The sequence below is a fragment of the Drosophila teissieri genome, chromosome 3R (assembly GCF_016746235.2).
Source record: "Drosophila teissieri strain GT53w chromosome 3R, Prin_Dtei_1.1, whole genome shotgun sequence".
Classification (NCBI taxonomy): Eukaryota; Metazoa; Arthropoda; class Insecta; order Diptera; family Drosophilidae; genus Drosophila; species Drosophila teissieri.
The window spans coordinates 9,408,852-9,434,410 of NC_053032.1; the positions used below are offsets into that span (position 1 = coordinate 9,408,852).

Here is a 25,559-nt window from a genome sequence, read left to right on the forward strand (position 1 = left end):
TTCGATAACTGCTTATAGATATTTCTACGGGGTTAAGCTAGATTTATGAAACGAAACTGCGGTTAACTAACTTGTATGCCTTCTCAGCCTCCTTACATCTGAAGCAATGTTTCTGTTCTTTAATTAAAGGGAATACCCCTCATGCCTTGCAGCGTTGCCAGACATTTCCCTAGTGAAAACATTTTAACCACATTCTTTGGGGTCACACTGCACCCAACCGCCTTGCTGTTCTGCACGTGTGCGTGCGTAAATAACATTTTTATTATTATTTTATAACGAAAATGACTCAGGCGGAGATCGCGAAATGTCTGCGAGAGGAGTACGAAATCGCGCACAACAAGGAGCAGAAGCCCAAGAAGGAGGACCTGCTCACGATCACCAAGAAGTTCCATCAGCGTGTCTTGGAACTACTGACCACTCACAAAGTGCCCTACTCCAAACAAGAAGGTAAAACCATTTATGAAAAGCATTGATTTTTTAACTTTATCGTATTTCCTACAGATGAGGAGACCTACGAAGAGTACCTGCTGTCGGACACGGAGGAATCGGGCAACAAGAAAAAGGGAAACCAGGGAAAACTGAAAAAGCAAGACTCAGACGACGAGGATGTGGAGGCGCGCATAGCCTCCATCAAGAACAAGCTGCGCCAAAAGAAGGGCCCCACCACGGAGCGCCAGCAGAAACGGCGCGAATCAAAAAAGCTGAAACGCAGCAAGGGCGTCCAGAAACTGCTTCTCTCCTCGGCCAAAAACCTCAAGAACGAGAACGTCAAGCACCAGAAGCTGAAGAACGGCTTGGTGAAGGCCGAACAGGAGACAGAGGACAGCAAGGAACAGATCCAGCCGGTCAAAGTGCAGCCGGTGTACAATCAGGAGGCCAAGATCGTCTACTCCAAGGTGGACTTCGCCGCCAATCCAGGAGGCAAAGCCAAGAAGTCACACCAAAACCCCAAGGAGATTCTGAAGAAGTTGCGCGACACCAAGAAGCACCTAAGCGAGCTGCGCGAACAGGGCGAAACGGATAAGGCGGCGGAGATTCAAACGGACATCGCCTGGCGCAACGCCTTCGACAAGGTCGAGGGCAAGAAGGTCAAGGACGACACCAAGCTCCTGCAAAAGGCCATTAAAAAGCGGCGCGTGGAGAAGAAGAAGTCTAAGACCAAGTGGACGGAACGCAAACAGAAGGTGGAGCACGACAAGGAGAAGCGGCAGAAAAAGCGACAGGAGAACCTGGATAAGCGAAGCAAGGACAAGAAGAACCGGAAACTAAAGACGGCCAGCAAGAAGGGTCGCATCATACCCGGCTATTAACTATGATCTAGCCTTAAGTGTAAAGTAGTGTAAATGTATGCCACGTTGAAATTCAACTCAGAATGCTTTAGAAAAAAGAGTGATCTTTCCCAAATTCTCGTTCTTATATTTTCGTGTTAGAAATTTACTTTTCCGGCCTCGACACAGTCAAAATTCCAGCAGACAGCTAAATTCCCAGTTTCAAAGCCACAGTTTTTGGGTCCTCGTTTTTGTCCACTTTATGTCACTTTGTGTTCCACTGTGCGTTGCGCGGCCTCACCGAAGATTGGGAAGAAGAAGAACGGCGAACAGCTGAGGCCGATAGCAACAATCGATTGCTATCGTAATCGTTTACTTGGATTGCTGCGATTTTTCCAGATTTTCCGAGTACTTACAAGAGACAAAAATTGGATCAGATAATGTTGGAGACCCTAGAAATTTGCGGATCTTTTAAAACAGTATAACCACCGAATAAGCAAGAAGAAGCATAACGAGTGTGGCAGCCAAAACAACGAGAATCACACGCACGCACACAGCCACAAAAATTACGTGCAGAGCGCAATCTATTCCCCCCATTTTCCTCCGAAAATAAAGCAAGGCAGGCGGAAAATCAACCAAATTGCGACGCATTTTGGAGAGCGACGAAAAAACAACAAGTGGATACAAAAAAGGAATCCCTGCAAGCCGAGCCATCCCCAGCAGGAGTCACAACAACTTACAGATCAACTTTGCAGATCAGCAGAGCAAGAAGAAGAAGCGGCGACCAGCTGAGTAACGAAGCAAAGCAGGGGCGCAGGGGAATCCGAGTCCAGAAGCAACTGCAGCGGGCGCGGAGGAAGCGGTAGAAGGAACAGAGGTAGAAGGCGCACAGGCGGCGGGCGGCAGCCACCATGAGCATGGTGCGGCGGATTATCCTGCTGGGCCCCAAATACAGTGTGTGGGCAAAGGGTAAGTGCTGCCCCGTCTTGTTGTTGTTGTGCTGCCAATCGCATACGTAACTGCGTCATTAGCCGTGAATCAACAACAACTGGCAATGGCAACTAAAAAACAGCCTGCAGTTTACCAATCCGAATCGGAATCCCAACCCTCCCCCCGCCATTTGGCTTATCAGAATTTTCTAGCTGCTCTGCTTGCTGAACTTTTCTTGTCTAGTGTCAAGCAACCAAAACACTGAGTGAAGGTCGTCTTCTTTTGATACCAAAAAGCTGCTCGCGGTCAACGGGCCACAGTGGCGTCGCTGAATAGGGGTTTCGCCCAACTGATTTTACATTCACAAGCCACACGCATCTGATTGGAGGCCACCCCCCTCGACGTTTCCAATCAGACAAGCGTGGCTCTTGGACCAACTGAACTTGAATTGTTTTATAAGGCCCGAATGGCCAGGTAGCGCAATTACTGCTTGCCGCTCTGACGCAATGATTTTTTGTTTTATCATTACATGTCTGCAGTGGAGCAATTTCTTACACATTTTTAATGGCCAAAACTTGGTTATTATATTTGCTGGCCTGCAGGTTAGGAAAGCGAGAGCCGGAAGTTTACCCAACAAATTTCACTGAAAGAAACTAGCAGAGATTGTTTTCTGTTGTTCAATTTACAGCACCTGTGAATTCCGAGATTAGCCATTATCAAGGCCCTGTTCGAATGGCACTACTGCGAAAAAGGTGCGAGTCATCTGCGATATCGGAAGATGCTAATTGCCCTTGGCCTCTACTTGTTAGTTAGTTTTTGTGGGCCAATCTAGAGACTCTGTTCCCCGGATTCCCTGTGTTGTTATCAATTGCCTGTGCTTTGGAAAACATTAACCCCGCACATGGGGTCGATGCTTCCATTTTCCTGCTTTGTGCACGAGACAATTTAAGTCTTTTGCATCCATGCACAGTGACAACAAACCTAAGATGACTTCCAAATTGTACGCAATTTATAAACTGGACTTTATAAAAAACCTTTATAGCACAGTTTTCTATATTGATAAAAATTCTTTATTTCCAGGAAGCGGGGCTGGTCAATCACAGCGCTCGGCAAGATGTGTTATCCTAAGCGCAGGATCTGCGGATGACAGCAACTGTGGCGTAAGACGCTTCCACCTAGCAACACGGAACTGCGCGAGGAATCGACTGATGAGATTGGAGCCCGCGATGGCAATACCGGCATATATTGATGTAACCAACGCCACTTCAAGAACGCCAGGGGACTCCAGCGACAGTGGGAGCGGCAGCGAAGGGGGAGCCAGTGCGTCGGGAGGTAGTGGAGCGAAGAGCCCCGGCAGTGCGGCTGGTTCTGGTGCAAGTTCTACTAGTGGCGCCGATCCGCCAGGCGGCGGCAGTGACAAGTTCCTCTCGTGCCCAAAGTGCGGCAGCGCCTGCACCCAAGTTGAGACTTTTGTCAGCTCGACGCGGTTCGTGAAGTGCGCCAAGTGCAACTACTTCTTTGTTGTGCTCTCGGAAGTGGAGACCAAGCAGCGCACCAAGGACGAGCCCAAGAACCAGCGCAAGCCGCCACCTCCACCACAAAAGATCATGGAGTACCTGGACAAGCACGTTGTGGGACAGGACTTCGCCAAAAAGGTGCTGGCGGTGGCCGTCTACAACCACTACAAGCGCATCCACCACAATCTGCCGCAACTGCAAAACCAGGGAGCTGGTGCCAGTGGATCCGGTGGCGGCCTAGATGGTATTCCTCGGCCCGACCTGCTACACATCACCGGTATCGGTCACACGCTGAACAGCTCGCCGGGCAACGAACTGCCTCCAAAGTCGCCGGCTCAGATGGGCATGGGCGGGGGAATGGGAGGACCTGGACTTGGAGCAGGACTAACGGGTGCATCATCGAGCAATGCGCGTGGAGGTGGCGACCATCGATCCGGATCAGAAATACTTGACCGGCATTCCAGCGATGTTAAGCTGGAAAAGAGTAACATAATCATGTTGGGCCCCACGGGATCCGGTAAGACGCTGATCGCCCAGACTATTGCCAAGTGCCTCGATGTGCCCTTCGCCATTTGCGACTGCACCACCTTGACACAGGCGGGCTATGTAGGCGAGGACATCGAGAGCGTTATTTCAAAGCTACTGCAAGATGCCAACTACAATGTAGAGCGCGCACAGACGGGCATTGTTTTCCTCGACGAGGTGGACAAAATCGGTGCCGTCCCCGGAATTCACCAGCTTCGTGACGTTGGAGGCGAGGGCGTGCAGCAGGGCATGCTAAAAATGCTCGAAGGCACTGTGGTCAACGTGCCGGAGCGGAACTCCCCGCGCAAACTGCGTGGCGAGACCGTCCAGGTGGACACTACAAACATCCTTTTCGTGGCCTCTGGTGCCTACACAGGACTGGACAGGCTTATCGCACGTCGTCTCAACGAAAAGGTAAGGTAGTTTTATTTACTCAACCTTTCCTTACTGATTGCCTCTTATACTTTCTAGTATTTGGGTTTCGGCATGCCTTCGACCAGCGGATCTGGCCGTCGTGCAGCTCAATCAGCCGCCAGTCCCATGGACAACGACCAGGAGGAGCGTGATAAATGCCTGACCAAAGTGCAGGCTCGTGATCTCGTTGAGTTCGGCATGATACCGGTAAGTATCAGGAGTGAAGGTTTAAATATTACTATGTACTTATAAAACAATTTTGGATTATTTTAAAACCCAATTTGTTTTGCAGGAATTCGTTGGACGTTTCCCGGTTATCGTCCCCTTCCACAGTTTGAACGTTAGCATGCTTGTGCGTATCCTTACAGAGCCGCGAAACGCTCTAGTGCCGCAATATAAGGCACTCCTGGGTCTTGATGAGGTAGATCTTACGTTCACCGAGGATGCTGTAAAGTCGATAGCCCAGCTGGCGATGGAAAGGCACACGGGAGCTCGTGGACTGCGCTCCATAATGGTAAGACATTGAATTTGTGAAACACATAAGAGATATACCATAAACATGTTTATCATCCTTTCCAGGAACAACTGCTGCTGGATCCCATGTTCATAGTGCCTGGTTCAGATATTCGGGGTGTTCACATAACCGCCGATTATGTCAAGGGCAGCTCCACCCCCGAGTACAGTCGTGATGCAGACGCCCCGGCATCTGGGACGGTTGCCACGGATTCCGATACCACAACCGATAATGATAAGAACTTTGAGAATAGTGAGAAAGTACGACTAAAACAGTAATCAGACAGATCCACATTCAAAGCCAACCAAAACAGAAATTGAGACCACAATTGAACAAAGAGAAACCTTTTAATTCGCAACGCTTTCCGAATAGCTTGTTCTCTGTAAACTCGTATCTTCTATCCCCTATACAGCTTCTTAAACTTGTCCAGCTGCTTAATTTCGAATCGTCAGCGCTAATTTTTCTCATAAACACAATTTAATGTTGAACCCTTATGATACTTTCATTTTTCCCACTCTAACATGTATATTTTTTAGTCTGGTTTGAATGGTAAATTGATTGGTTCATCGTAGATCCCTTCCTCAAACCCATCACTCTGTAAAATATGACCCGCTGAGGAGTGTATGAATGCTCTCGCATACAATCATAATGAATATATCCTCAATCCCATATGCATCTGTGATTCATAAACGACGAGCAGCGCAATCTTTTGAGCCCGAAGCAATTGTAAGTGGAATAACAAATCCAAAAGTGATTCATGAATAAAAGCCACAGTTTTTTAAACATTATATAACACAAAGATCGGAAATCTGCAATGTTGGCAATGATGTGGTCAATTGGCGCTAGGATCTTCTCTTGCATATACCAATTATATATACAAACGTAAACATATATTTAGGCAAATTTTTGCATAGTCTAAATTGAGTTTCTAAATGAGTTCTTGTAGCGTTGTAATTATGACAAACGAGAAGCACGTTCTACTTTTAACTAATTTAAGTTGGAAAATACATTTCTAAAACAAAAAAGAAATAAAAAAATAAAAAAAATGAAAAGGAATTCCTCTGATTTTTCAAAATAAAAAGCTGAATGCTAACTTTTTGAGAAATGCGCCAAGGGGTTTTCTATTCTCTTAATATCCGCGTTTCAGTTCGAAAGTAAATATCAAGGTAAACAACGTAGATATCAATTTTTAGTTTTCATTCATTTTATTTTATTCGTCATTCAAATTCAACTAAGTCTGCAGAACTCATAATAAATAATTTGAATTTATTGCACATAATGGACTAATAGTAGTTCCTTCTTTTTGTTTGTTTTTACGTTTCCTTTTCATCTCGTAGTGTATAAATTTGTATAAAAATTTGTAAGTTAATAAATATCTTTTGGCGACCCTTAATCGTTTTCCTCGGATATGAGCAGTTCGTATTCCTGTGCCGCAAAGCGATCCCAATCGGAGGTCTGCGAAATAGATAACAGTTTGAGAAGGGTTCCACCAATTGTTGTAAGAACACTTACATATTCGTCTCGCTGAGAGGCAAACGGATCTCGTTGTTCGTGATCCAGATACTTCTCCAGATTGAAGAAAGTGTCGAAAAAGACGTGCGTCATTTTGCAGCGTTTCAAATCACCCAGGGTGATACAGTCCCGATTTGCGGGCTTGATCATATCTAGCATCTAATATAAGAAAAATTGATTATCTTCTTCAAATTGGAATTTAATATCCGATGCCCACCTGGCATAAGCAGTCCTCGAAAGGCAGGCACTCAATGCCGATTCCCTCCATCCTTTGCTGCTGCTCCTCGTAGAAGTATTCCAGTTCGTACATGGACAGCACTCCATCTCCGTCAACGTCCATACATCTAAACCAGTACTCGATTGCCGTCGGCGTCCGTTTGTCCTCCTCCGAGAGGATGAACCACACAAAGTCCGTGTAGGACATCTTGGCCTCATCTTCCGGCGCCTTTTTGTTATCGCTGCGCGTTACACATCCCGAGAAGATCCGCTCCACGATGCGCGATGACAGGGCATGATCACTGTGCTTGGCCAGGTCCTCCTGGTTGATCAGCAGGTCGTGGTCCTTGTCCAGTTCCCAAAACTTGCAGTAAATCACGTAGAAGTGCTCGTAGCTGAAAAAGGCCATTATCTGATTGATGTCCTCTTCTTCCTCCAGCAGACTGATCATCTGTGGGCGGGATTTGAAATGTACATAATATATTCTATGATTATCCCAGAACTAGTTTTATTGTATTTATATTTTATATAGATCACTCATATACTTTTCTTACCTCTAGCAGATCGGACCGTTTTAGTTCGGCTATTGTGATCTTGCCGCTCCAACTGCGGTTTACCGAATAGAAAATGCGCGCGATGACTGTGTGCACGTATCTGGAATGGAACTCCGTGGCTTCCTTGAGAAAGGCCAAGCCGGGGTGTGTGTCCACCACATCCTGCACCATGGGCACCAGGTCCTCGGGCACGATATACGAACGGAATCTCTGGCCACGCGACAGAATGTACACGAATCTCGAGGCCGCCTCATGGCAATAAACATTCATTCTGCAAGTAAAATTAAAATAAATAAAATAATAAATATAAATATATGTGAGCCTAGAAAGATTTACACAATACAATACCAACATTAAAAACGACATATGAGTGGGTGGAGTTTAGTACTTTCCTCCAGAACGTCTATTGTTTTCTAGACTAACTTATTCAAAATAATAATAGGATATTTCACCTTGTTCCCCTTTTCTTACATATAACATTACATTTCAACACGAAAATAAAATTAAATCAATATTATATTTTATAAAGAACATGTTGATGATCTAAGACTCGTGAGTCAAATGTATAATAATCATTTATCATATTTCTGGGTAACATTACATCTGCCTTTTAAAATGTGTTAGCGAACGCACATTCCAACGCCTACGGCTGAACTGGTATCTTTTATTTATGTTGAGTGGTAATATCAAGGTAAAATATTTGTAAATGTTGCATATTGCAAACATATACCCTAATATATAGTTTTGTTTATTCAAATGTTTGTAAATGTATTCAGTTTGAACCAAAATCAAAACTATAAAACAATATTGTCAGGACATCTCGTGCTGTTAATTCATCACGTTGGCAATATCTGAACAGGTACATTGTAAGGATACTTCAGGATCTAGGAGGCACTTACTGTTTCCAGAATTCGACGAACCTCTGACGCTCGACGAGACCCGAGCTGGCCGACTGGCAGAAGACCATCACCGGCATGCGCCAGTAGAAGGGCAGGCCACAGATCTTGAGGATGCGTGGGAGCTCGTCCTTGGTCACCTGGTTGTTGGGAAAGCTGTCGAAGGCGGAGAGGATGCCGCGCACCACGCGCTCCATGGCGATGTTGGGCTGAGGCTTGCCGTGTGGAAAGTAGAATCTGCCGGATGATAGATAGGTAATGTACACCTTACAAACCACATCAATGGATCCGCTCACCTGGGTATGTAAACGCTCTTTGTGGAGCGGATCTCCTTCTGCAGCAGATTCTGCTCTTGGGGCGGCGGGGGCGGTGTGGCATGAAGCTTGACCTGCCGACGAATATGAATGCGAAAATTAATTTCACTCACTAATTGTTTACATTCCCTTGTTGTGGCTGCCAAAGCGCCACTCAATAAAATGTTCAATTTATTCTCGAATATTTGGCTTTGTTTACGTTTTTGCGGAAATTTTTTTCCCACTCTCGCCCCAAAAGCCGCATACTGCCACACCCATATCGACGTACATTCGCCCTTTACCTTTGAATTTATTATTAAATGTTTGCCATTCAAATAAACATCAACAAATTGTTCTCTAATTTAAGCGGTGAGTGTAGGCGCAAGAGTAAATACTTTTTGTTTAAATTACCTCGCTGCTATTTGGTAAATAATGGAAACATATTTGCTACGTGGGATTTTGATGTTGCGATTTTCGGGGAATAAATGCATTGAATTCCATATGGTGGAAGCGAAAAAGAGGAGGCAAAAGATCGCTAGCTATAGAAACATGAACAATTTGTTGAGCTATGCTGATTTGAACAGATTTAACTTGTAAATACAGTCCACTAAATCTAAACTATTTTATTAAAAGTTTTTCCCTTCAACATAAAATTACTTTATTTGGTTTTTATTCTTGTGAGAACTTTTTATCTATTATAATTCATGGCCAGGCCATTCATGATTTTAAAACTGTCAACGGAGACATAAATATTAATCTCCTCACTCGACCACGTCGAGAAGCCCCTACGAAAGAGAAAACAATTCATTGGCATGTGCGCACATTACGTATACGCCCGGCTACACATCGTTTATAGTCAAATATTACGCATACGCACTGTTGCCCAATTTATAGACAAAGAGCAAAGAGACCAAAAAGCACTAGCAGATCGATTCATGTGTCTGCCCCCTGCTTAAAGCTAAATTGCAAAAAAGTTGTTTTTCTCTCAGGATTATAGCTATTTTTAGCCGATTTGTTTGCTTTGATCAGACGCTTGGCAAGAAGTGGGGAATTTTACAGACACTCGTAGTAAAGCAAAGTTCAATTAAGCTGGAGAGATTTTCGGTTTGGTAAGCCATTCATAAAAAAACCAAATATGCCGCGCCCGCCCGCACATGTAATTAAGCAATTAAACAATTCTGAAACAAAAGCCCCGACCAGAGCAACAATCCGCACCAAAGCCTGAAAAAAGCAAAGCGAATTGCATTTCGAAGTGCTCAAAAGTGATGATGATCGTGTGCTGGGGTTGTGTTGAATTCGGTTTGGTTGTTGTTTAGTTTATTTTTGTTGCTTTGCTTATGCACGATTGTGCTGATCGCAAATGCTTGATTTGATTGTTTATATACGAAAATATGCACACAACACTGGGAGCACTCGATGTGGGCAAGCGAGACCACTATGAATTCCCAACAAACCCTGCGGAGCAGATGAGTAGTCAACAGGTTCTTGGACGTATGAGCAAACTTTAAATAAATTAAAAAAAGTAGCTTCAAAACGCAAACTAGGGATTTCGTCAATACTTGCTTGCTTTTATAATGCTTCAACTTTGAGTTCTATACGTCCAAATAATATATGACCCAAAATATTTGATCATTCGGTCTTGGAAGTTTTGTATACAAACAGGCAAATAATAAATAAGATATTCCATTTTAACACCGTAAGTTAAGAAATATTTGCTATTCCTGTATAAAAATTGGTACAATCGAAACAGTTAGCAATTAATTAAACAATTTGAGCCCTTAAAGCCTCTAGCTAATATTTCTTTTTTCGGTTCATAGTATTGGATGGCCATACTGCTTGCGAAATGAAACCCCTCGAGATCAGAGGAACCTCTTTCACTCGGCGCTCCTACGGCCGATACGCCGATCTTCGCCAGCCACTTGGCAAGCGTTTCTCGCATGGCGTCTTGGGGTAACCTTAAATCAATCAATGATGCAGTGCGCTCGCACCGATAAGAGCAGCCCACAAAAAGTCGAACGAAAACAAATGGGCGATTGCAATTGGTTCGGTTTTTTGCACATTGTCTTCTGGCATTTTCAGCTATTAGATAACACCACGAGCACTCTACACTGGGCCGCAGAAAATGCAGATTTCTGCACAGGTTTTCATAACTCACCTTCAAGAGACTCTTGGGCGGAGGGTCCGTCTGGGGCCGTTTGATGTTCAGGAAGGCGTGCCGAACATCCGGACACTTCTCGAACATGAGCACGCGCTCGGCTACGGAGCCGCGGGTGAGGAGATTCACTGGAAGTAGAGACCGATATCTGGATAGCTAGCACACTATATGGGATTCAAGTCGATGGTATTACTTTTGTCCTGGCCATTGGTGAGGGCCGCCCGCGCCCCGCTGGTCGGTTTGACTTTATTCAACGTTGGCATCGTTGTGCTGGCCGCTGTTGCTGGCGTTGCATCCATCGATGTTGCTGATGCTGCCGATGCTGCCGATGTTGCCGCTGTTGCCGCTGTCGCTGCCGCTATGTTGCCGGCGTTATCAGTGGCGATGCGACTTGTTGATTTGCGTGCGTTGGCTACTGTGGCTACTGCTGTGGGCTTTTCTTTGGTTGCCGGCTTCGAATCGGAGCTAGTTTCTTTTGTTTCTTTGGTTTTGCTCGACTTGCGACTGGTGGTGGCCGCTGGCTCGGCGCCCTTATCACTCACTGCCGCGCTGTTGGCCATTCTCGCCGCCGATGGCCCATCGACGACATCTAGACTAACAGCAGCCGATCCGATCCTGCTGCTCCCGCTGCTGCTGGCCTTGCTCTGTTTTTTGGTGGGTTGCTCTGAGGCTGTTAACTTGTTGGTGCTGGCCAAGTTGACGATGTGATTGTTGCTGGTGCTGCTGTTGGACTTGCTGTTCTGCCGCTTTTTGCCCACTGTAGCTGGGGCGTCCTTCTGCTGCTGGATTAGCTCGCTGATCTTCAGGAGATTCTGGGTTTGCTGCGAGGAGAGGTTGTTCACGTCCAGGTCCAGGCTAATGTCGTAGTTGAGATTGACATCGGGCAGGGGCTTGCTGACGGAAACGGCGGCCACTTTTTTGGGCGATTGCAGGGCTTGATCAGGCACCGGACTGAAGCTGGAGACCACTGCCTTTTTCACCTTGCCGTTGGCTGTGATGTCGGACTTCTTTAGGCTGTTGGTCTTGCCACGCTGCTCCTTGTCCTTGTTGACGAAGCTGGTGACCATCTTCTGGAGACCCTCGGCATCGGCGGTTGGCGAGGCAACATCCGAAAGGTCGCCGGAGGCTGCGGCGTTTGTGTACATCTGTAGGAGCTCTGGGGGCGGAATGCCCTGGCTTTTCCACGTGTGGTAGATGGCGTCGGCATGGTCGTTGATCTTCTTGGTCAACTCGGCTATTTCCGCATTTGAATCGCTGGTGGCTGAAGGGCTGTTCGACGCTACCTGCGCTTTGGACGTCTTGGGACTGACTCCAGATCCCGCTGGCTTACGAGTCGTGGTGGTGGTTTTGATGGCACTTGTGACCGCCACCGAACTGATCATGTTGGTCCCCGTTCCGCTGCTGAGCTTCTTGGTCTTGGTGGTCGTTGTGGTGGTGGTGCTCGAATTGGCTTGCATTTTGATTCAGTATCTCGGAAAATGTGTATTCTTCTTTTTCACAGTTTGGGTATTCACATGTTCACTGCTCACATTTTCATTTAAATAATTTATTGAAATCTTAATTGGTTTTTTATTGAATTTTCCCGGCTTTGTTGCGTCGTTTGGCACTGCGAGATTCACATGCGTTTCATTCACTTTTCACATTTTCAGCGTTTTCAACTTTTTCTCCGTAGACTGCGTATGGCAAAATCTATTTATATAAAGGAAAATACCAAAATTTCCTATTTCGTTTATTTCAGACGCCGAATACGAAACATTCGAAACACAGACGCACCACACGAAAACATACGGATACGGATTCAGACTAGGCATCGCATCGGCATAGGAATATCGAGTAGATACGTAAGACGCGTACACGGCGGGCACAGTGGTTGCAGATCCATTGAAAACCACACAAAAATAGACATTCAACTGCCAGGAGCAATTATCATATCAGGGGCTTAATTAATGGCCCACACCTTTGGCGCCGAAAACGTGAACAATTATAGTGTCACGTTGAATCAGCTCGACATTCCATTTGGTTATGTTTGCGCAAAAACAAACAATTAATCAATTGAATTAATTGAATCTTTTTGACGGGTCAAAGATAAACGGGAACCCACTGTGTATGCGTAAGAAATAGACAAAGGCGGCCAAAATTGTAGCACTAAGTGATCTTATAGAAGTTTTTCTTCCTGTTTGTTTGCAGTTACTTCAATTTTACTTGATTTTAGTTGTGTAAATACATGAATTTTTGCAATTAGTACTTAAATCTGAGATTACTAGAAGGGCATTTAAGTCTCATCTTACTTTATAAATTAACAAAATGCCTCATGTATGAACTAGCGTCATTAAAGATATTTTGTTGACGGTGACCACGCATTGCATTGACGTTCGAAACTGACCTACACATGTACTTATATTGAGTCAGTTTCTTTTACAAAAACTTTGATAATAATTTTTGTTTTAAATTTTAGTCACTGTTAAATGGTAATCTTAAAAAAACGACAACATTGTGCAAAACAAAGTTCATAGATAGCCAAAAAGGAAAGTCGTTTGCCAATGCATTTAGCGCTGCTATTGTCTTGGGCGCAGCTGTCGGTTGTACTATTTCGCCGTTTTTACGTGGGGTTCCACTGGGATAGGAATGGGAATGGGGATGGGGATGGGGACGAGATGATACCGGGAGCTGCGTTGCGTTTGCGACTGCGGCTGCTGCTTCTTCAACTTTGTACTATTTATTCGAAAATAAATTTCGAAGTAGTTGCCGCTCACAGACACACGTGCACGCACACTCGCCCAATGCACTTTACATACACTTTACGAGCCAGTGTGTGCGTGTGTGTGTGTGTGTGTGTGGTTGGTGGGGTGTATAGTGCATGACGTACATATAGTTTGATATTTGTCTGCCTTTATTAATGATTTAATTGCATTTGGGCCCGGAGGGCGCGTGCTGACAACAACGGCGACACCGAGAGATTCTGTCATTAATTAATTAACCAAGCCGAACCGAAACTGAAAACGACCAGAGGTTAATCAAAATTTTCGCGGCACGACATTTTTTTGGGCGAAATGCGCGAAATATTAACAAACGGGGGAAAACACACGCGGCAGCGGGATATTTTGGAAAACTCTGGCAAGCTTCCGCTTGGCGAGTCTAAAATTAACAGCAAACAGAACGGCAAACAGAGCAGAGACAGAACACAGAATCCACAGATCAGAAAATGCGAGTCCGAAATCGGAAAACCGTCGTATATCCGAGCGACTAGCGGTGCACGCGATGCTGCTAAGGTCCGTGTTGTTACTGTAAATCTTCGGCCGCTGAAAATAACATCAGCCTCTGTTCTGCGAGCGATTCAATCGGTCGATCCGCAGAGATGACGAGCCAACGGAGCGGATGAGCGAGAGTGCTCCGCGGTGATCTCAGCTGTTGCTGCTGCTGCTGCTCCTACTGCCGCTGCAACTACGCTAATGACACTCGCAGCCCCCAAGAACGAGCGCTCCCACACACGAGCGCCCTGCGATCAAATCAGAGGTGAGCCAAGCGACGGAAAAAAGCGCTGACGAATCGGCTGGGAAATCGGACAGATCAGATTTAGCAATCATTTTGAAGGGGGCGATAGTACTGACCCTTCAGGGTCAAGGTCTCGCCAGTAAGAACGGCATTTTCACAGAATTTAAAAATGTACATATGTGAAATGTCACTTTACGTTTGTTTTACGTTGTTTTTACGTAAGTAATTTAATATCCCTATTATAATAAATACAATAATAGTAGAATATTTAACGTTATAAATGTGTAAAAAATTTGAAAGGACTATGATTGTGCCGAAGCCTAATGTTATATAAGACTTAATTTTGATTATCTGTTTTAAAATTGAGCTTGAAAATAGCTAAAAGAACATCGCAGTCGCAGTGCGAGAGAGAGCGGCGCCCGAAAAGATCCATTACTTTGGCGTTCTTTGAGCAGCGGCTCCACCATCCCCATCCTCTCGCTCTCTCTGCGCTCTCACCTACCCCCACACGACGGCGCAGCGGCAGCGACGTCGGCAGAACACTTGCCGTCGTTTACCCACTCACACGCACACGCACACTCACACACACTTACTCACACTCACACAATCCAGTGTCGAACATAAAAATACAAAAATCAAATCATAGGTGTTTGTTAATTACACTGTGCCCTGGAGGCAGGGTGTCACGGTTCGTTTGAAAAGTTTGGACAAGTCACGTAAACAGCACTCACCATAATAAAACGCATTTGCATGGAATATTTTCGCGTAAGGATATGGGTTTAAATCAAAGTCCATCTTAAATTGCATTTAATAAATTCGTGGAATAAGCATGCATACTTTCAGGCGCACAGGCCCTAAGCTCTATTCGTATTCCTTTTGATCACATGATTAACAGAATTGTATATAATTGTTGGGGTATTTAGTCTACGTTCCTTACTCTTAGATCAAAAACCAAATGCCCAACTAAATGTAAAGAAAACTTAGAACGTCTGCAGTTCTTAATGTCTTATAAGATTTTAAGATAGGGTATTCAAAATCCCAGGTAAGTTTGGTTCTTCCTCTCCAGTTTCAAATTTGTACGCCTCATTGAGCAGGAAAACAACAAATTCCACAACAATAACAACGACTACGGATCGAAGCGTTTATCTCGCTTACTTGCTAATGCTAAATGATCGTCTTCTTCCCCGCCTTCGGCAGCCTTCTGCCACTTCACGTCCCAATGTTTGTTGCAGTTAGCTGTCCATATGTCTCCGTTGTTGCCATTTCGTTACCCATTTCGTTTCTTGGCTTTTTATGTTTGGGCCATCTAGCATCTAGCAGGTGGGCGGGTTACTTTTGTTTGTTTAGAGAAACCCAAAAATGCCGAATAAATTGAAATGCGATTCGTGTTTTGGTTTATAGCCAGATTATAGTATTTATATACATATATACAGACACAGACTTGTAGGTAAATACGTTAATATGGGAACCGCAAGTGCGGCTAACGATGACGCCGGTATAACGATCATAATGATCAAATTGATCGTAATGATAATGGCGATATGAGCGCAGCTTCCGGTTTTGCGCCTCTGTATTTTTGTTAGTTTTTTGCGCTGGCTAACTTCATATGAATATTTATTACCAGCGTTTTTTTATTGTTTTGCGGTGTGTAATTGATTTAAACCGAAAGATCTTCCAACATGTGTCGGCTGTCACACCGCTTGACAGTTATTTCGGTTTAGTTCCATATTTGGGCTGGGCACAAAGCGTGACATCCCAGCCATTTGGATTAGCCTAAAACTTGACCCAATTTAAGCTGATGTCTCTACTCGCACAAAGGCGAACAAAAGTCTTTTATGCCAAAGCTGGACTGACAAAATAAAATACAAGCTGCCCACACACAAAAAAAAACAAAACATGTGCGGAAAATTCAATGGAGGTGCGAAAAGATCAATCGACACACAAAATCCATAAGCAGCTTAGCGTCTGGGAGAGGGTGTTCATTTTGTTCATTTGAATAGATTATTTTACGACTCCCGACAGCTGGCGTTCTTCATCTAATCCAAGATTAACAGAGCTCTCAAGATGTGCCTTCATCAGCGCACCCGCTGCGTATACTTAATTGCGCATACGCACTGGTGTCGCAGGCGAACGACACTGGCATTTCTTCTGCTGCGATATGTTTTCATATTGTTCTACAAATATGTCTAGGCATTGACACATTAAATCGCTGACTTTCGCCGTTGCTTTCTGCACAGCCTCGGGAGAAGACTAATGCCCCGGCCAGAAAACTATTGGAAACCCTTGAAATGCCTTTAACTATTGACATTGGCCCATTGCGATGTGCGCTTGCTTTTCTTATGGCTATTATGATTATAAGCCAAAAGCTGTCGACACTTTCCTCTGCACACTGCACACATATTTTTAGGCTGGCCTAATTGAATTTCAAGACCAGGGGTTACACGAGCGCCACGAAAACTATAAAAGCCAGGGTTCAGAATGCAGACAATGCAGGTTTCCAACGACCAATCGCCGCGAATAGTCCGCCCCAGTGAAATATTCAGAATCCAGGAACCCTTTATGTAAAAAGTGTTAGAAATATTGTTAGTGAATTTGCAGCTTTTTATGTAGACAGTGTGATATAGGCGGGATATAGTGACGCAGCCAGTAACCAAAACACAATGGAGAGGTACGATCCGTGGATCCACTGGGAGTAATGGTCTGCAATTTAACTTTGCTTCGGTGTTGCAGCTTTGCAGTAGCAGCCGCGCAACTGGGGCCACACTTTGCCCCCCTGTCCAATGGATCGGTGGTGGACAAGGTCACGCCCGACATGGCCCACCTTATCAGCCCGTACTGGAACCAGTTCCCCGCCATGGACCCCATTTGGGCCAAGATCCTGACCGCCTATATGATCATGATCGGCATGATTTCCTGGTGCGGAAATGGCGTGGTGATCTACATATTCGCCACCACCAAATCTCTGCGCACGCCCGCAAACCTGCTGGTCATCAACCTGGCCATCTCCGACTTTGGCATCATGATCACCAACACGCCCATGATGGGCATCAATCTGTATTTCGAGACCTGGGTGCTCGGCCCGATGATGTGCGACATCTACGCCGGACTGGGCTCGGCCTTCGGCTGCAGCTCCATCTGGTCCATGTGCATGATCTCCCTGGATCGATACCAAGTGATCGTCAAGGGCATGGCCGGTCGGCCAATGACCATTCCGCTGGCCCTGGGCAAGATAGCCTACATCTGGTTCATGTCGAGCATTTGGTGCCTGGCGCCCGCCTTCGGCTGGAGCAGGTGAGTCCTCGACCTGCTAGACCATCTGTGAATTTATTTATTTTACTCTGTTTAGTAACATAATGGGATACTTGTAATCTTAAACATTCTAAAATTACCAAAGCCATTCAATTTTAGGATTACAAAACATATAAGATCTGAAATTGAATGGGGTTTTAAAGCCAATTATGGAACCACTTCCATAACAGGTTTACGAAATTCTTTTTTTATTTATCTTGTTCCTACATAACATTTTCTCAAATATATATCCTGCTTGTCATAGGTATGTGCCGGAGGGTAACCTGACATCTTGCGGTATTGACTACTTGGAACGCGACTGGAACCCCCGTTCATACCTGATCTTCTACTCCATCTTCGTGTACTATATTCCGCTGTTCCTGATCTGCTACTCTTACTGGTTCATCATTGCTGTAAGTGGCTAGGAGGCTCGCTAATCCCAGTGACTTATCCCGAATTATCCTCCCCCAGGCTGTCTCCGCCCACGAGAAGGCCATGCGCGAGCAGGCCAAGAAGATGAATGTCAAGTCCCTCCGCTCCTCTGAGGATGCCGAGAAGAGCGCCGAGGGCAAGCTGGCCAAGGTGGCTCTGGTCACCATCACCCTGTGGTTCATGGCGTGGACTCCATACCTGGTGATCAACTGCATGGGACTGTTCAAGTTCGAGGGTCTCACACCACTGAACACCATTTGGGGAGCTTGCTTCGCCAAGTCGGCCGCCTGCTACAATCCAATTGTATACGGCATCAGGTGGGCTATGAGTTATGCAAGTGTATCCTTTAATATGTTACTAATTTCTTTTGTTACCGTATAGCCATCCCAAGTACCGCCTGGCCCTCAAGGAAAAGTGTCCTTGCTGCGTCTTCGGCAAGGTCGACGATGGCAAATCGAGCGATGCCCAGTCCCAGGCCACCGCCAGCGAGGCCGAGTCCAAGGCATAAATTCCTCGGCGCAACAACCAGAACAGCAACAACAACAACATCTTACTACTTACAACAGCAACAACAACAGCAACAAAAAACAACAGCAAGAACAACTGCAGCAACAGAACGAAACGCTTTCGAATAACATCAAAAACTACAATAATAAATAAATTATGCAACTTTCCTACATAACAAAAAGCAATGTAAACTCAATTATTAAATCTCATGCAATGTCAGTCAAGGACAACAAAAAACTCAACAAAAAAAATAAATGCAAACGAACTAGAAAAGTTATAAACTAAATGAGCCTTTCCTAAATCGTAGTATACCTAACAAAAACAGATCTCAGCGTGCTAAAATACTGGTGGCGATCGCACCTTGAACATACAAAAGTTTTAATATCAACTTTTGTGGAAAAAGTCTTGGTATCTTCCGCTTTTAGTGGTTAAACAACTAAAGCAGACTTGTATTTATTCGTGCTCATATAGTAGTTTTCTTCGCACATTTTCGTGCTGCGCTTCGTTACTACGTTTACAGTGAGTCAGAAGCTTAAAATTCCTGCCAGTTGAAAAGAAACACCAAATTTCTGCAAAGCACTTCACAATATATTTTCCATTTCAGTTTTTTTTTTTAAAATTAAAGGCACTTAAATTCCATTTTTATAAGTTAACATGCAATTGTAAAAACTGGACACACAGACAATGTCTTCTCGAACTCAAAGTTCAAAGGACATGAGTCAGCATGGGAGAATTTTACCCAGGGCTGCTGGAAACTCATTGAGCTGAGCCTCGCAGCGGTTAGTAGCACATGGCGAACATTAACAATTAATCAGTAGTATCTGTAAAGGCACAACTCAGAAAGCTTCCAACTCCAGTCACTCGCTGCAAGAATCGTACTCGCTTTCGCTTTTTTTTATTTTCGTTTTGATGCCTGGCGTTCCGGGAGTTGTGGTTGTGGGTGATGGTAGCGTATTGTTGTTATCAATTAGCGCAAAAGAGCTATTGCCTCCAATGGGTTTGTGGTAAGTGCTTGGGGGACTGTCCACACAATCGGATGAGGTGCAGACGCGTTCCTGTATAATGAGTTTCCACAAGCGCACTTCGATGCCAACACTGCAAAATACAAGTTTTAGCTGAGCATGGATTAACAGATAGTTTTAACGTACCGCAGTCCCAGCCTCATGAGGTCCAGCTTTTCCATGTTATAGATAAAATCGTCAAATGTGAAACCTTCATTCAGAATGAGCGTCTTTGAGAATTCGTCTATTTCCTGCTGGGTTAACCACTGCTCCAACTGCTCGTCTATTTCGTGAAGACCAAAGTGATGCTTGTTTAGCTGCCTCCGGGGATTGCTCGCTGTATTCGTACGGACTCCTGACGTTCCGCCCACACTGGGACTCATTCTATGGCACTTTTTGTTAAAGCCGTTGATTGTACGTCTGGTAAGATGCTTTTATAAAATCCAGAAATTTATAATGCCCTACTGTTTACCCACCTTAATCTCTTTCTTCCGCCCATGTAAATGTGAGCCAGCTCCTGGCTGATATTATGCAAGGCCCTCATGCTCTGGCGCTGCTGCTCAAGGAGCTGGCGTTGCAGCTTTTGCTGATTGTCACGGATGTCTCTCAGGATGCGGGCGCACTCCATTGAACTGGACAGGGCATCCCCGCCCGATTCCGCAGGCGTTAGTGCCACACCTTCGCGAGTGCTGCTCGTGGGAAGCATTTTTTCCAGGCTCTGCTTTTCCTGGCTCTCGGTGGAAGCCTGCTGCATTAGACTTGTATGCAAGCTCTCATCATCATTTCCCGACAGGTCCTTGTCCGCCAGATTGGCACCAAGTTCAGGAGAGAAAATCGTGACCGCCGCCTGGACGGCCCGCTTTACCAGATTATCTAGTGCAAACATCCAGTGAGGTTTAATGCAGTGGTACCGAAGTACGCAGACCACGGCGTCCTGAAAGGAGTACAGCGCTAAGTGCAGATGGTCTAGAGCCACTGCGTCGTTGTTCAGCTTTTGTTTCAGTTCGTTGATAGTCGCCTCCAAATGCTTTTCGTTTTCGTTCATAATGTAGTCCCGCAGACCTCGGATCAAAACCTCCAAATCGCTTTTCCTAATCGCAATCGAGTGCTGATCGGCGTCGACCTTCTTCAGCCAAATATCGCAGATTTTCGATTCATCTAGTGCCAGCACCTTGGAAAGCGTTGTCCGCCGCTGCGAATCCTTTTTTAGCCTGTAAAAACCGTCAGTCTCGCTCGTTTCACTGATGCTCGTACGCAAGGACGGAGTGGAGGGTTCAATCTCTGGCGATAGCAAAAATCCATGGGAATTTCGACGTTCAAGCATAAACTGGTTGCTGGGGAGCTCGTCAATGTCTACCGAGGATGTATGAGTTATGCTGAAACAGGGATAAGAAAGAATAATTTAAAATGATGTTACTTTTACAGTACACCTAATGCCCTTCTCAGTATCTACATCCGTGTTCGGATTTTCCAATCATTAAATATGCACTTAACTGATAGCAACAATCAATGTTAACTGACGATAATAACAAAGGCACTTGTTATTTGTATAATAGTAGACGATATAGTAAAATATAAAGAAACAAGAAAACATTTTTATAGACATTTAAATTAGCAAAATACAAATGATAATTGTGTTACAGATAAGATAACCTCTACTTGTAATTGAGGAAGGTCAAACATGATAAGCATAACCCCAGCGATTAACTTACTCCAATTCCGGCGTTGTGGGCGTATTGCAGGTTGTGTTGTAGCTCAGCGGCGGTGTGGTCTTGTGCACAAATCGATCAGCCGGCACCGAAATACTGCGTCCAAACTCAGTATTGATGGGCAAGGCTGGGCGCACCTTGCGAGGTTTACTTATTGAGAAAATTAAAAGTGCAATTAAAATGGGATTAAGCAAGCCATTTAAGAAACTCACTCTTGTAAAAAGGGATCTTCCAGAAGTTGCGATGCGGAGGGTCGGTCCATCACGCTTATGGCGAAGCAACGTAGAATAAAGTTCTTTGCGTTGGCGGACAGCTCCTCGGGTATGTTCGGATGCTTCTTGTAGTAGCCCACCTTGAACATTGCCGCCTGGGCGCAACCCAGCTCGATGAACGGTGGCTTTCCCGTGGCCATCTCAACGTTTGTGCATCCAAAGGACCAGATGTCAGCCGCCGGGCCATAGCCGCGCACGCCCTGGTCAATCACCTCCGGCGCCATGTACTGCAAGGTGCCCGTAAAGGTCTCCGTCATCGGATTGATGCGGGCCAGCCGCTTAGAGGTGCCGAAGTCGGAGATCTTCACCACACCGCTATACGTGTTAACCAGCACGTTGTCACCCTTAATATCGCGATGAACAATGTCCTGCTCGTGGAGGTACTTCAGCCCCTCGAGGATCTGCTTGGAGTAGAAAGCCATGGTGGACTCGTTGTCCTTGAGCGGACCCCATTTGGTCTCTAAGAGGTCGGAGAGCGAGCCTCCCGGCACCTGCTCCATGAAGATCTTGAAGAAGCCGTCCTCCGAGCGCGATCCCAAGTATCGAACTATGTTGCGGTGTCGCAGCTGAGAGTGTAACTTAATCTCCTCATGCAGTGGCTGCACATCCTGGGAGTTTTTTTCCGGCACCTCCTTGATGGCGATTCGAACTTGCGTCTGCTTATCTCTGGCGGCGTACACTGTGCCATAAGTGCCTTTGCCCAGCACCATTTTGCGGTTCTGCTCATCGTAGTCGTACTCGTACTGCAATTAACAATAGTTAGCAAATGTGGTGGGGATATATGAATAGTAAATTACTCACCTCGATTTGAGCGTCATCATTGCTGAGATTTACAAACACCACCTGATCAGCGGTCATCTCTAGGATCAAATCGTAAAACTTTTGTCGCCGCTCAGTGGAGGGAAAATATATTTGAAAATCATCTGAGTTGTGATGGACGTACAAGTAGGCACAACGATCATCGCGCTTGTAAAGACTGACGGACTTGATCTTCGATGCCACGAAAAGGAAGTCGTGGATTTTCTTACACGCATTCTTTGCGTGAGCCAGACAGTTGTTCACAATCTGAATGGACTTCTCATCCGCATCCATGTTAATAGTCACATAACTGGGCATATAAATTTTCTGCGGCTCGAGGATCTGTAATTTATTTTAGTTAGCAATAGAGTTTATACTGCAGATTAGGGGTACGAACCAGAATCGGAAAACGAATGCTGTTCTTCACCTCCTCGGTGTTGGTGGCCTCCAGAAAGAAGTCCATCCAGAACTGGAACACCTGCTCCTCGATGGGCGGCTGGCGCTCCTCGGGCTTCTTTCGAAACCGATGAATAAGAGAGATATTTCCGATGGTGGACTTCAGATACCAGTTGGGTGGCTTCAGCTTGAACATGCACTCGGCAGCTTGAATCGCCTTGGCGTAGTCCTTGGCCAAAACGGAGATCTCGAAGAAAGTGGCCACATCCCAATACTCACTCAGTGAGGATAGGCTGCCCTTTTTGCCGATTAAATTGTTCAAGGTCATGCCGATGTGCTGCAACTCCTCCGTGTTGGTAAACTCCTTGCCCTCGATAACCAGCAGGGTGGCCAGGTTGATGCCTGCATACTCATTTGGCTGCACCTCAAAACTTTGGCGGTACCACTTAATGGCGTGCGCCAAACTGGTGGCGTCCGTGTAATCGGATTCCACGAAGATGTCCTTGTAGATGCGGCCACACAAGCAGAGCATGTCCGGAAAGTGGTTCTCCTTCTTTTCCAGCGCCTTCAGTGAAGATTCCAGAGCCTTTTCACGGTCTCCCTTCCGATTTCTTCGGTTCAGGGCGAAGGCGTACAGAAAACTCATGTTGCCCGTCTCCACGTACTTCCGGGTGTTGGGTATGTTCTTCAGGTCATTGACCAGCCGCACCATGGCATCGTAGTCCTGCACATCCCTCAGCGAGCACATGAAGCTGTGTACCACTTCGCCGGAGAGGACATGAGGGTCGTCCAGACGCTTCCGCATCTCGTGCAAGATGCTCTGCAGCTTGGCGCCGTTGGTGGCGTACGTGTCCCGCGCCGTTCGCATGTCACTCAGAAATTTCTCACGCATGTGGGCTCTGTAAATAACCGAAAATAGCTTCGTTTAGTTTTTAGGTACACAAATAATGCATAATAGGAACAGTGTTTCGTGGTCTGGCTGAAAGACTAATTAACTTAGCATCCATCTCGCACAGCAAATTTAAAGTTTGATTTCGCATATACATATATTCAAACAATAATAGTATTACACAATTATTGTAAAGCCCTAATATCACTAGAGTTCCGACTAATTTAAATTGAAAGGACAATTATGAAACTATAAAGAAACCTTTAAAATTAACAGGAAATAATATTTTATATGCATGAATAATGATATTTTATATGCATCTGTTTCCAAGGCCAGCACTATAAAACGGTCTGATTCATTTTAGATGTAAGTCGTGACTTAGACAGCCAATCAACCGCAGGGGTATGTTAAAAATAGTGCTCAGATATGCAATCACCGTGCATGAATTACTGCAAAGGGGACTCCCAGGGGGTACTCACTTCGACTGGATCTCCACATCCTGCAGCTTTCGTTTGAGGCGCCACTGCAAAGTGGGCACTCGTCCCTCGGCGGCGGGCTCCTTGTTGTTGTTGTTGCTGTTGGGCTGGCTGGTCAGGTGGCAGGAATTGGTCTCCGCATTCCGCTTGTAGCTTAGAAACAGGTAGTTGGCACACGAGAGCTGCAAGGGGAGTAGAGTGTACCCAATTTAGTGACCACCACTGTTAATGCAGGCCACACTGCGTTGGTGTACGCCGCGCTGTAAGAGTGTGCGTGCCTCTTTGAGTGTTGGCGTGGGCGTGCTCGCATTTGTTATTGTTATTGCTGGGCCAATGCTTTTGTTGCTTTATGGCCGCGGCCAAAACAAAAATAACGAATACGTTTCGACGGAAATACAGTCGAACTTCCACGGTACAAATTATTGTGTACCATATGGAAAAGAGATTTCAGATAATTAGTTTTTGACCTCTGCGGAAGTGTTTTGGAAATAGTTTAAAACTTTTTAGTTTCGAAAAAGTCCCACAGAAGTTTTTCGGTTTCTTCTGCGGTTTGTAAAAGCATCAATACTATGTACATACAAAGATGAATTTTAAAGAGGTGTCTGAGCACAGCTGTTAGAAACTTCGAATAGAGTTGGTTCGCGTTATGGAAGCTCGACTGTGGAAAGATCAGCAAGAGCAACTAGTACAGGAGTCCACGCAGTTGCTGGTCATAGCATTTATCTTATCGGAAACGGATTCCCGATCACGCCCGCATGTTTAACCAGGCACACCTGGTCATGTAAATAGTTTCGAACGCACCTTGAGACTGAGCGTCTGCTTGGACTCGATATCGTTGTAGGTGAGGATGTTCTCCTTCATGCCGAAGCTCTCCCTCACGCCGTAGTGATAGGACAGCGGCCGCTGCTGGGTGAGGATGCTCAGGTCGATGACGGCCACATCGGCGTTGTAGAACGTCTCCAGCACATTCGTCTCCCCGAAGTCCAGCCGCTCGAACTGCAAGGATGCCAAGTGGGGAGTAAAGCCACCTATATGCCATTGTATAACCCATCTGGCGCACCTGAACCCGCTGAAAGTTGGCGCCCGCGGACTGCACCGCCTGCTTGATCTCCTCCAGCGCACAGAGGCGATCCTCCAGATGGTCGCCCACCGACGTATCCATTACACACACCACATCCATCGCTGGTTCGATGCGATTTGGATTCTGATTCGATCGCAGCTATTCTTGGCACTTTTCTGCTTTTGGACGGACTTCGCGCACTTCGCGCGATTTCTGCACTTTCTGGACGGCCGACGCGCGCACCTCAGTGGCAAAAACGCTCATTACCACGTTCCTGCTGCACTTGCATCGCGTTAATTACCGCGTAACGAATAATTATCAAATAAATAAAGAAACTTTTTGCTTTTGCGGTGTGACCGTGCCGGAGCTACCAGCAATATACCGAAAGGAGCCATAAATATACCACAAAAATATGCTAAACGGGAAAGCCTTGCCGGAGTTTTGG

The 25,559-nt window shown here is 45.7% G+C and overlaps 5 protein-coding genes across 10 annotated transcripts; 3 read left to right on the forward strand and 2 right to left on the reverse strand.

Annotated features, from left to right (window-relative positions):
• The first annotated feature begins 197 nt into the window (after nucleotides 1-197).
• On the forward strand, nucleotides 198-1,404 carry LOC122622643 (surfeit locus protein 6 homolog). The gene is made up of 2 exons (XM_043801249.1): nucleotides 198-447; nucleotides 502-1,404. The coding sequence occupies exons 1-2, from the start codon at nucleotides 282-284 to the stop codon at nucleotides 1,308-1,310; spliced, it is 975 nt and encodes a 324-aa protein (XP_043657184.1). The 5' UTR covers nucleotides 198-281; the 3' UTR covers nucleotides 1,311-1,404.
• Nucleotides 1,405-1,414: 10 nt separating this feature from the next.
• LOC122622641 (ATP-dependent Clp protease ATP-binding subunit clpX-like, mitochondrial) lies at nucleotides 1,415-7,810 on the forward strand. 5 transcript variants are annotated; one of them, XR_006326309.1, is made up of 7 exons: nucleotides 1,416-2,237; nucleotides 3,279-4,654; nucleotides 4,712-4,861; nucleotides 4,947-5,168; nucleotides 5,234-5,428; nucleotides 5,741-5,894; nucleotides 7,457-7,810. XR_006326309.1 is itself a non-coding variant. In XM_043801248.1 (6 exons), exons 1-6 carry the CDS (start codon nucleotides 2,180-2,182, stop codon nucleotides 7,472-7,474), a joined length of 2,016 nt encoding a protein of 671 aa, XP_043657183.1. In that variant the 5' UTR covers nucleotides 1,415-2,179; the 3' UTR covers nucleotides 7,475-7,810. The 5 variants fall into 5 exon arrangements, 3 of the variants coding, with proteins under 3 accessions (XP_043657183.1, XP_043657182.1, XP_043657181.1); XR_006326310.1 differs by having other exon boundaries at nucleotides 7,460-7,810; XM_043801248.1 differs by lacking the exon at nucleotides 5,741-5,894 and having other exon boundaries at nucleotides 1,415-2,237; nucleotides 7,460-7,810.
• On the reverse strand, nucleotides 6,112-14,085 carry LOC122622640. Of its 2 annotated transcripts, none has more exons than XM_043801245.1 (9): nucleotides 13,661-14,085; nucleotides 10,988-12,467; nucleotides 10,795-10,922; nucleotides 8,643-8,734; nucleotides 8,350-8,583; nucleotides 7,451-7,721; nucleotides 6,898-7,347; nucleotides 6,681-6,839; nucleotides 6,112-6,623 (listed from the first exon to the last, which is right to left on the reverse strand). In XM_043801245.1, exons 2-9 carry the CDS (start codon nucleotides 12,249-12,251, stop codon nucleotides 6,558-6,560), a joined length of 2,664 nt encoding a protein of 887 aa, XP_043657180.1. In that variant the 5' UTR covers nucleotides 12,252-12,467; nucleotides 13,661-14,085; the 3' UTR covers nucleotides 6,112-6,557. The 2 variants fall into 2 exon arrangements, with proteins under 2 accessions (XP_043657180.1, XP_043657179.1); XM_043801244.1 differs by having other exon boundaries at nucleotides 10,988-12,483.
• A 2,896-nt stretch (nucleotides 14,086-16,981) lies between these two features.
• On the forward strand, nucleotides 16,982-18,688 carry LOC122622401 (opsin Rh1). Its single transcript, XM_043800813.1, has 4 exons — nucleotides 16,982-17,577; nucleotides 17,840-17,987; nucleotides 18,046-18,323; nucleotides 18,388-18,688. The coding sequence occupies exons 1-4, from the start codon at nucleotides 16,982-16,984 to the stop codon at nucleotides 18,512-18,514; spliced, it is 1,149 nt and encodes a 382-aa protein (XP_043656748.1). The 3' UTR covers nucleotides 18,515-18,688.
• A 406-nt stretch (nucleotides 18,689-19,094) lies between these two features.
• LOC122618781 (mitogen-activated protein kinase kinase kinase 15) lies at nucleotides 19,095-25,263 on the reverse strand. The gene is made up of 10 exons (XM_043795340.1): nucleotides 25,115-25,263; nucleotides 24,856-25,050; nucleotides 24,058-24,236; nucleotides 22,691-23,588; nucleotides 22,297-22,635; nucleotides 21,436-22,238; nucleotides 21,227-21,373; nucleotides 19,991-20,890; nucleotides 19,662-19,934; nucleotides 19,095-19,608 (listed from the first exon to the last, which is right to left on the reverse strand). Exons 1-10 carry the CDS (start codon nucleotides 25,232-25,234, stop codon nucleotides 19,371-19,373), a joined length of 4,092 nt encoding a protein of 1,363 aa, XP_043651275.1. The 5' UTR covers nucleotides 25,235-25,263; the 3' UTR covers nucleotides 19,095-19,370.
• Nucleotides 25,264-25,559: the final 296 nt, after the last annotated feature.

Coding starts and splice junctions, on each gene's coding strand:
- LOC122622640 (XM_043801245.1), bottom strand. CDS start 12,251: ATGCAAGCCAATTCGAGCACCACCACCACAACGACCACCAAGACCAAG. Junction 7,722..8,349: donor TTCGTCGAATTCTGGAAACA/GTAAGTGCCTCC, acceptor TTTTACTTGCAG/AATGAATGTTTATTGCCATG. Junction 6,624..6,680: donor CCTCTCAGCGAGACGAATAT/GTAAGTGTTCTT, acceptor TCTATTTCGCAG/ACCTCCGATTGGGATCGCTT.
- LOC122622643 (XM_043801249.1), top strand. CDS start 282: ATGACTCAGGCGGAGATCGCGAAATGTCTGCGAGAGGAGTACGAAATC. Junction 448..501: donor GCCCTACTCCAAACAAGAAG/GTAAAACCATTT, acceptor TATTTCCTACAG/ATGAGGAGACCTACGAAGAG.
- LOC122622401 (XM_043800813.1), top strand. CDS start 16,982: ATGGTCTGCAATTTAACTTTGCTTCGGTGTTGCAGCTTTGCAGTAGCA. Junction 17,578..17,839: donor CCCGCCTTCGGCTGGAGCAG/GTGAGTCCTCGA, acceptor TGCTTGTCATAG/GTATGTGCCGGAGGGTAACC. Junction 18,324..18,387: donor CCAATTGTATACGGCATCAG/GTGGGCTATGAG, acceptor GTTACCGTATAG/CCATCCCAAGTACCGCCTGG.
- LOC122622641 (XM_043801247.1), top strand. CDS start 2,180: ATGAGCATGGTGCGGCGGATTATCCTGCTGGGCCCCAAATACAGTGTG. Junction 2,238..3,278: donor ATACAGTGTGTGGGCAAAGG/GTAAGTGCTGCC, acceptor CTTTATTTCCAG/GAAGCGGGGCTGGTCAATCA. Junction 4,655..4,711: donor CACGTCGTCTCAACGAAAAG/GTAAGGTAGTTT, acceptor TATACTTTCTAG/TATTTGGGTTTCGGCATGCC.
- LOC122618781 (XM_043795340.1), bottom strand. CDS start 25,234: ATGGATGTGGTGTGTGTAATGGATACGTCGGTGGGCGACCATCTGGAG. Junction 22,636..22,690: donor GCATTCGTTTTCCGATTCTG/GTTCGTACCCCT, acceptor AATAAATTACAG/ATCCTCGAGCCGCAGAAAAT. Junction 21,374..21,435: donor GAAGATCCCTTTTTACAAGA/GTGAGTTTCTTA, acceptor TTTCTCAATAAG/TAAACCTCGCAAGGTGCGCC.